The sequence below is a fragment of the Tupaia chinensis genome, unplaced genomic scaffold (genome assembly GCF_000334495.1).
Source record: "Tupaia chinensis unplaced genomic scaffold, TupChi_1.0 Scaffold143814_1, whole genome shotgun sequence".
Lineage (NCBI taxonomy): Eukaryota > Metazoa > Chordata > Mammalia > Scandentia > Tupaiidae > Tupaia > Tupaia belangeri.
In genome coordinates this window covers 288,411-298,116 of record NW_006203664.1, presented here as the reverse complement: position 1 = coordinate 298,116, position 9,706 = coordinate 288,411, and the positions used below count along the sequence as shown (strand labels likewise).

General features: G+C 51.5%; 1 protein-coding gene across 2 annotated transcripts in view; it reads right to left on the bottom strand.

Annotated features, from left to right (window-relative positions):
- Positions 1-3,456: 3,456 nt before the first annotated feature.
- The window catches only part of SLC13A5 (solute carrier family 13 member 5), a 34,722-nt gene continuing 28,472 nt past the window's right edge, over positions 3,457-9,706 (bottom strand). For both annotated transcript variants that reach the window (XM_006165135.3, XM_027766982.1), the window contains exons 11-12: positions 6,238-6,375; positions 3,457-5,070 (exon numbers count right to left, since the gene is read on the bottom strand). In XM_006165135.3, the coding sequence (XP_006165197.1) occupies positions 4,939-5,070; positions 6,238-6,375 (270 nt within the window). In that variant the 3' untranslated portion in view covers positions 3,457-4,938. The remainder of the gene's footprint in view (positions 5,071-6,237; positions 6,376-9,706) is intronic.

Below are 9,706 nucleotides of genomic sequence, written 5' to 3'. Positions count from 1 at the left end.
TAAAGTTAAATAGAATAATTCTTTTTTAAAATTTCTTGACTGGATAAGAGAGTGTTCTGAGATTAGATTTTAATATTTTTCTGCTTCCATAGCTGGAGGCAGGGTCAGGGCTGGCAGCAGTGGGCATATGTGGGCCTGCAGGTGGAAGTGAGCATCTGGACAAGCAGGTTAGGAAAGCCCCTGGGCGGTGGTCCTGGGGTAGGGTAGGGAATGAGCATCTGAGTCCCAGCAAGTGAAATTCATCGAATATCTGACTGCAAAGATGACCTGATAGGACAAGCTTCTGATGGAATAATGTAAAAGCCTATCTCGTATGGTGTGAAAGGTTCATCTTGATGAAACGCTTTGTTTTTTTAACATGAAGGATTAAAAACAACAACAACAACGACAATAAACTTTCTTAGTACATTGGGACACAGGCTTTTTTTTTTTTCCTTCCAAGAGTTAGAAAGACAAAGATAGACAGCAAAAATGTTTAAATCCATGGATTTAATCCTCCAACAGGGTCCTGATGCCACAATCCACAGCCGGCCTCAGCCAGCCCAGGATGAGGGGCATGCCCACATACTCAGAGTCTCTCTGGACGTGAACCTGGAACCTGCCCATGCGGGTCGGTTCACAGAGCAGTGGGGACTGTGCCACCATCTAGCCCCTGGGACACGAGGCTTGTAAGAAGTTATGGGACTGGAACCAGCGGATGGCATAATGGTTAGGTTGCTGGACTCACACAAAGTCCACTGTGGTTCTAGTCCTGGACCTGGCTTAAAACTCATGCCAGGTGCGTGTATGTATATGCCCAGAATCCTGAAAGGAGAAGGGATTGAGGTGTGGCCATAGCCCCTGGGGAGTGATGTCTCTGTCTCTGTCTCTCTGGTGAGTGCATGAGCCCTATAGCAAAAATCTCTCAAACAAACAAACAAAAAAAGTTATGGGACTTGGGGAGATTACCTGGAGGTAGGGATTCTGAGCCAAGAAAAGGATGACCAAGTGTAGTTTTATTACCAAAAAATTCAGCATTTGGTCTTTATTTCCACAAAAAAAGAGTATGTCAAGGATCATGCCCAAGAATGTCCTTATTCCTTTCAAGGATTTGGCTGTGTGCTAGTGAGTTGGTCTCCTGCTTAGAGTACAGAGCAAAAACCTTCCATTATTTTTGTCTGTGTGCAAGAAGACAGTGGGAAGGATGGGAGTCCTAACCTGTCCCTGGTAGGTGCTCTGCTCACTGGCCCAGTCCTTCCTCAAGGAACTTCCCAGCTCAGGATGAACAGAGATCTGTGGCCTGCCTCCTATCAGAGGATAGGAGCCCAGGGACTTGACCTATGGAACACCTATGGTACAGTCATAAGCCCCTGCCAACAGTTCAGAGAGAAGTCCTAGTCAGAGTGATATGTGCAACTGACCTAGGCCCACTGACAAAACTCAAGGTTCTAGGGAGAACCTCCTTACAGAATGTAAGTGACAAAGCGTGGGTGGAGAAAGGGCCTGAGTTGGTCTTTTCCCCAAGTGACTAAGCCCAGAGTAGAACAGGAAATGAGCTGCAGAACAGGCCCGAGCTGAGATGGCAGGAGTGGAAGCTGGGGGCAGGCTGTGCCTGGTCCAAGCAGAGAGAAGCTCAGTTGGGAAAGAGGATCCATAACTGGGGAAAGGCCTCTACAGACCCTCTAGTCTAGCCCCTGCTTCTTGGTGGAAACTGAGGCCCAGAGGGTAGAAGGACTGTTTAGTATTACCTGTCGGGACTGAGCTCAGTTCATGGCTCAGACCAACCTGCCAGTCCAGTGGCCCCCAGGACAGGCCTGGCCTTTGGAAACTGGAAGCATTAGTGAAGTGTTTAACCAGCTCTTCATGAACTCTCTTGCTACCAAGCAACAGATTTCTACAGAATTCCATGGGAGGGAAACCACTTGAGTAACCAGGAATAATACCAAACAGTTTCTCTCTAACCCAGAGCCCTGCACCCTACCGCCTACCTCTTCTTTCTTCCAGAACAGAGACTTCACAGTGGGTGGAAATCTCTTGATCCAGGAAACATAGACCAACTCTCTGACCCCATAGGTCTGATGGTATTCCGATGGCTTTCCAACTGCCTTTGGCCGACGATTGGTCTAAGGGTCAGTGCGCAACCTGGTTGTGGCCAATAAGATATAAAGGGAAGTCTGTCTGGGGTGTCTGTCAACACTTTTATTTTTCTAATAAAAGGGAAAGATGCAGATGCAGTTGGCACCACCATGCTCATGCCCTGCACCCCTTTCTTCCTGCCTCAGAGCACAGATGTGTACAAGGGGCAAGTAGGAGGGTAAAAGTGTGATGCCATCTTCAGATGACAGGGAAGGCCTAGAGCCCAAGTCCTTGGTGGCCTGAATGATCTGTGGCACCAACACCGACACCTGAAACCTCCCAGACTTCCTGTTACATAAGCACTGAATGGCCTTACGGCTTAGGCCACTGCTCACTGGGTGTTTGCAGTCGGAAGCATTCCTACCTAGCACAGGCCATACCTGTCGGTGCTTCTTAGAAACAGCCATCGGTTTGCCACCCTCCTTAGCTGTGAGCTCTGCTCTCTCGCATGCAGAGTCCTCTGCCCACCCCACCCAGCCCTCCCGCTCATCCGTCAGTGCCCACCTTGCACGACTCCCCTGGCCTTGCTCACTACCACCATGGGTACTTCTCATTGACCACACAGAGCAATCATTTATCAGCCATCCATTCTGTGGCCTGCTCTGGGAACCACACAGTTGGCATGACCCCCAGCAGGCAGCCAAAGCTCTCAGTCTGCCAGGGCAGCCCAGGCAACAGCAGCGGCGTAGAGTGGTGACAGAGAGAAGGAAATCATGGATTTCACCTTGGCCGGGAGGAGGAAGCCTTCTGCATCCTGCTCTCCCTAGGGTAAGGACCAACCCTGTCTCACATGTCACCATCCTGAGCCCATCTCAGAGGCCACCGTAAGGGACTCCGGGTCAGCCATGTTCCTTGGCAGACTTGTCCCTGGTCACCTACCTCTTTCTACAAGCCCCTTCAGGCAGAGGGCTTGGGGTGGGAAGGTCTCTGTTGAAACTGTAACTGTCCCTAACTTGATGTGTAACTTAGAACACATCACCTGGGACCAGCAGTTAGTGTAATGGCTATGTCGCTGGACTCCCATGTTGACGACCACGGTTTGCGTCCCGGGCCCAGTAGCTTAAAACTCACGCCAGGCGTGTGTGCGTGGGTGCCCAAGATCCCGAGAGGAGAATGGTGAAGGGATTGCTGCGTGGCCATCCCCCCTGGGGGGTGATTTCTCGCTTTCTATCTCTCTGTCTCTCTCTGTCTGGCGAGTGTACATGCCCTATAGCAAAAAACTCTCAAAAAACCCCCCCAAAAAACAAAAAAAACACCACATCACTTGACCTCTCCGAATTTTGGTTTTCCTGAAAAATAAATGAGGATAACTTCACCTGCCTGTCTCCCAGGGTTGCTACGTGAGTTAACTGGTGGGTCCACCAGGTACAGGAAGGTCTGGGACCCAGGAAGTGGGCATCTACCTCCCCCTCCGCCACCCCAACACACACGGCAGAAAACCAGAGCCTCGTCGGCACAGTGGAACTTCCCATGGGAGACAGAGCATTTAAACGAGAGCAAGACCTCTTCACCAAGGAACCAGATCCACAGGTTCCCACGCCTTTTCCTGCCTCCAAATCCATGAGCCTCTTCTATCTGCCACTGCCATTCTTCTAGCACAAGGAGGGAAGGAAAGGAAGTTGGAGAGAGGAGGGTGGCGGTCTCATGTCTCTCTCACTCAGGGGGCTTCTGAAGGTTCCCATGGTCACTCTGGGGTCTTTGCCCCAGTAGCCTCAGGAAGATTTGCTCATGGGCAGGGGCTGTCTGTTCAGGGGCCAGCAAACACTGCTTACTCCCAGCCATGCATTGCCTCTGGGCCTGAGCGTGAAAGCCAGGCAGCCGGGGAAAGGTTTTCCCCGGAAGAGCTTGCACACCACAGGACAAGCAAAGCCTGGAGGGACCCAGCTATTGGAAACGAACAGCTGTGTCTACTCTGGGCCTGCGGGCGAGGAGCACCTGGCTACGGCCCTGTAAAAGCCATGACTGCCCATACTTGGAGTGTGTTCCCAACCGTGTGGGAGCAGCTGAAGAGTCAGACTGACCAGCCTGAGGAAAGGGGGGGTACAGGGGTCCCAGGTCAGGAATGTTTTTGTCTGTGGTCCAGACACAAAGGGGCCTAGGGGTTGAAGGGAGCTCACTGGAGAGCTGGGAAAGGGGTTCAGTCCATAAACATGGAACAAGGTAAGGAGGGGAAGCAGGTTAGTCAAGGGGGGCAGGCAGACGGCATCCTGAAGTTAGCAACTCACATGCCTTGCTCTTTGGTGGTGGCCCCAGACAGAGTTCCCGGGGTCTCCAGGACACTGCCGAGGACCAGACGTTTTGTGTCTGGCTGGGTTGTCCCCTTCAGGATGACAGAGATGATCCGTGGCAGCTCAAGGCGCACTCGATGAGGTGGGCACTGGGAGGTTACTTTTTCAGCGCCCAACCTGGGGATCTGGTTCCTCTTTAGATAATGAGAACTAAGCACGTGAAGGCTCCGTGTGACCCAGTGTGGCCCAGCACGGCCCAGCATGGTGGCTTCTGGAGGCTGAGTGGGTCCAGGAGCCTACGTTCCAGCCTGTCTGCTGCCTGCCTGTCCCAGAGATGATGGCAGGGCCTGGGTGAGCCAGAGTCCAGAGGCATCTGCAGGGACTCTCCTCCCTTCCAAGCCTGCCCTCCAGCTGCCCATCCCGATCTCCGAATCTGGGCCTGGAGGAAGAGGCGGTCCGGTGGCTGGGTCTAGGTGGAGTGTGGACATCATTGGGTGGCTTTGGGGTGTGAACTCCAAAACTCTGTGCAAGGTGTGCTGGAAGGTTCGGAGGTCCTCAGAGGGTGGGGGCTGTGTGTACAGTCCAGCAGCTCTTCCTAGGTCTTGATATGAGTCCCATTGGCCCAGCTGGGGAAGTGATCCAAGTCAAATAGGACCCGGCCCCAGGTGTTGACGGCCAGAAACACACAGAGGATGCCAATGATGTTCATGAACACTCCTGTCTTCACCTGGGAAGAAACAGGTCGGAGTCGGCACCCGCAGGGCCACTGGGCTGTCGGGATGGGGGCCAACAGGACACTGTGGACCCATCTCAGAGGGGACAAAGGGCCAGTTTGCTGGGCCTCCTGTCCCTGTGCCGTGCTCTGTGTGCCCCCTACCCCAGACAGAGCACCTCATGTCCACTTCATGACATCAGCGCTTAAAGCACCCTTGGGAAGTGGACAGGACAGCAGGGTCCTGGGGCTATGTCCATGTTAGCATCCAGAAAATGACCTCTGGGAGGAGACAAAAAGCAACAGCTTTCGGCCATCTAGGGAAGCGAGGCAGACCCAGGTTGTGACTGGGCCCAGTGCTCACCCAGGACGTGCCAGCTTCCTTGTGGGGCTCCTCAGCTCTTCCAGTGCCCCCCTCCCCCACCTGCATGCCTTCCTGATGCCCGCTGGGCACTGCTGAAGCCCCTGGTGTAGGCTTCTTTTTTTTACTGGAGATTGGAATCCATTTTGCAGTCATGGTTTCTGAGATCCACTCCCTTTATGAGAATGTTACCCAGAAGCCCACTGAAAACCCAAGGGAGGCTTAGAGATATGCAGCCCCTGGTGGGACCGAGTCAGAAGCCTCCATTTCTGGCCTTTCTTCTCCATCGCTGAGTTGCAAAGCTGCCCTTCGGAGGTGACAAGGCCAGGCCAGATAGAAAAGCTCTTGCTCTGACTGCGTTTGTCCCTAAGGCCCGTTGGGCCTCTGAGCAGTGAGCTCCTCCCTCTGCTGCCTCTCCCTCTTCAGACACTTGTACAAACCCGCTGGCTGTCACTACACCCCCTAGTCTGAGCCTTGCCCTCCTGACTGTCCTCGGGACTGTTGCTAGTTTGTGAAGCCTTGCACCCCACCCCACCCCACCCGAGTGCTCAGCCAGGGTCCCCCGGGTGCCTGCAAGGGCTTCTCCAGGTGGGAGCTTCTATGATGATCCACCTTGGCAACAGATCAGCCCATGACACTTGAGATCATTTCATTAGAAACGCAGATAATGAGTATAAGTCTGGGCATTCTGTGGTATCTGCAAATCATAGGATGTCCTTTTGAAACTCATACTTCCTTCCTACACAGACCCCCCCACCCACACCCCCCGTGTGACAATGACTTCACGGTCTAATAGGAGTAAACAAAAGTGGCTGCGTTACCATGTCAGCAACCTTGAGGTGTCCGTAGGCGAAGACGATGGCGTTGGGCGGGGTGGCCACCGGCAACATGAAGGCAAAGGACGCACTCAGGGTACAGGGGAGCATGACGTAGAGCGGGTTGAGGCCAATGGAACGAGACTGGGGAAGAGACAGGGCAACGTCACCACGCGCAACGCTAAAGCTCCCGGCCGAGATCCCGAAAGCCTCCCCAGAAGGCACCTCTGAAGTGTGAACCGTTGGGCCCTGGCTGGCTGGCTTCTCGCCCTTTTGCCTCATCTTTGATAACTCTACTGAACATCGAAGGGTGAGCTCAGAAAGACCCTCGGGGGCCTTTCTGAACTCTCTCCATCCATTCCACATCTATTTCTTGTGCACCTGCTACATGTCAGAGACCGTGCTGGGCACTGAGACTGTACTGAAAACCTCGCAGTGCCGTGTGTGCGTGTCTGGCTGTCCAGCCACAAACTGAGAGAGCCAGGAGGGCAGGAACCATGTCCTTCCACCTATGGATACTTGGGTTTTTCTATACCCATTTGAGATCATTTGGAATATGGAATTGGCATTGAATTTGGTATCCCCTTTTTTCTATTCTGTGTTTTAAAATCCAGCTACACCTAACAGCATCTAGCAGAGTAGATACTCAATAACCATTTGCTGAATACATGAATGAACAATGGTAGCCTTAGTACTATTTATCAAACTGAATCATTTATCATGCAGGGGTATATGCACATGAGGGCAGACGCATAGACAAAGACGTTCATTGCAACAATGTGAGAGTAAAATGCAGGAAACAGGGGCCAGTAGGTGGTGTGGTGATCAACGTGCTGAACTCCCACAGGGCCCACTGCAGTTTGAGTCCTAAACCTGGTGGCTTTCTTTCTCTTTCTCTCTGGTGAATGCACATGCCCTATAACCATTAAAAAAAGAAAGAAAGAAAGAAACAAACAAACAAACAAACAAACAAACACAGGAAACAGACTCAACAGCCATCATTAGCAGGATGGTTAGATAAAATGTGACATTTATAAACAACGGAATAGTATGCAGCCATAAAGAAGAGTCAGTAGGTTTTATGTGCTAGTGTGGAAAGAGCACTAAGACCCACAGTTTAGTTAAAAAAAAACAAAAAAACAAAACACAGGATCAGCTAGTGGCATGGTGGCTAGATCCCAGAGAGTCAACTGTGTGACTCGAGTCCCAGACCCATCGGCTTGAAAAGCACACCGGGTACATGTATGTGCATTCTCAAAATCTTGAGAGGAGACTGGAGAAGGGATTGTGGAATGGCCCCCTCCTCCTGGTGGGGAGTGGTGTGTGCTTTCTCACTTCTCTCTGTCTCTCTCTCTGGTGTATGTATGTACCCTGTAGCAAATTAAAACAAGAAACAAACAAACAAAAACACAGAATAGCATTTGTTTGAAAGGAACATATATGTACGTGTGTCGTATGTCTAGAAAGATACCTAAGACATTAATAACAGAAATTGTTTCTAGGGAGGAGGCTAGAGGATTATGGTCTATATACTTCTGTGTATTATTAGACATTTTTAAGCCATGCGTATATATTACTTTTCAACGTTAAAAAATCATACCATGAACACGTTCCTATTTTATGAAATACTCTTCAAAACTGTGATCTGAATGGCCTAATAGGATTACATTGTACAAATATGTGGTGGTTTCTTTTCATCGACCCCCTCGTTATTAGGGATATATTTTTTATAATAAACAATCTTGTGTTATACGTTGTTATCACACATGTTTATGGGCATATTTGAGTATTTTCCTAAGATATACCCCCAGGCATGGAATTGTGGAGTCAAAGGGCACGAGGAGGTTTAAGGTGATGGCTCTTGTTGGTAAGCAGCCCTCTGAAAAGGCAGCAGCAAGTTCTCCTTGCCCTGGGTGTAAACGAGGGTCCAGGCTATTTCCCAATCTCCCCTCTCTCCTATATGTTCCTAGCCTTGGGTCCTGCATTGTGCATGCACCCCATGTTCCAATGACCCACCTGGATGACCACCACTTCCCCCTCTCCCACAGGTAGGTGCTGAGTGTAAAGAGCTTAGAGGAACCTGGGGGGAATCTTCCTTGGGGCTCCTGGTTCTAGAAATCTGGGTAAGGCCTCCTGCGTTGTCTTATTGGGGCTCCTGGCACTCAGTCAGGGCTGAAGAGGCCGAAGCTGGGCCTTTATTGGAGGAGAGGCGGCATCACCACTGCATGCCCAGAGTCACAACATAGTCCTTCCCCAGCATTTCAGCACCTCGGTCAGGGCAGCCTGCTTAGGGAGGGGCGGGAGGCCACCGTGCTAGTTTTAACACTTTCATTTCCTTGCTATCTTTAGCATTTCCCTCTTTGCTTAGAATGGAAGGGAAAAAACCACCGAGGTTTGCTTTTTATACATCAGACTCCCAGGGAGCCAGACGGAAATTTACCAACTTCAATCCTGCATTCAGGCCCTTTGTAAATCTGTTTCCTAACACCGGAGTGACGACAGCCTCTCCCCAGCTCAGTGTAGAGTCTACAGAGGCTTTTCAGAGCCCTCACCTTCCTGGGCCCTTAGCACACCTCTAGGGGTAAAGAATGTAGCAATATGGAACCAGCAGTTATCGTAATGGCTATGTCGCTGGACTCCCACGTAGTCGACCGCGGTTCGCGTCCTGGACCTGGTGGCTTAAAACTCACGCCGGGCGCATGTGCGTGCGTGCCCAAGATCCCGAGAGGAGAATGGAGGAGAAGGGATTGTGGCGTGGCCATCCCCCCTGGGGGGTGGTTTCTCGCTTTCTATCTCTCTGTCTCTCTCTGTCTGTCTGGCGAGCACACGCGCCCTACAGTGAAAAACCTCTCCAAAAAAAAAAAAAAAGAGCGTAGCAGTGTTGTGTTGGGACATCTGAACTTGAGCTCAGGTCTCTGACCCCAAGCCCAGGGCTGTTCTCATGCGATTCTGAGGCTGGTACTGCTGTGTGATGAGTGACAGAGGACATTCAAGGCAAGATTTCCACTCGGGCCAGCAGGTAGCATGGAGGTCAAGGTGGCTGGATCCCACATGACTGACTTTGTGGTTCAAGTCCCGGACACAGTGGCTTGAAAGTCACACCAGGCACGTGTGTATGTGTGCCCTGAATCCCAAGAGGAGAATGGAGGTGAAGGGATTGTGGCGTGGCCATCCCCCCAGGAGGTGATTTCTCTCTTTCTGTCTCTCTGTCTCCATCTTTCTGGCAAGTGCACGCGCCCTGTAGCAAAAATAACTCTCAAAAAAAAAAAAAAAAAAAAGTGCCCTCCTCCCTCAGCAGGGTTACTTACCATGGAGGCAAAGATGGGTAGGAACAGGGTGGTGGTGGCCACGTTGCTTGTGCACTCAGTGAACACAGCAACGAGCAAGGACAGGATCAAGGTGATGGCCGTTGGGGGCACTGCGTGCAAGGGCTCCATCTGCTTCCCCATCCACTCGGACAGCCCCGAGGCCTGGG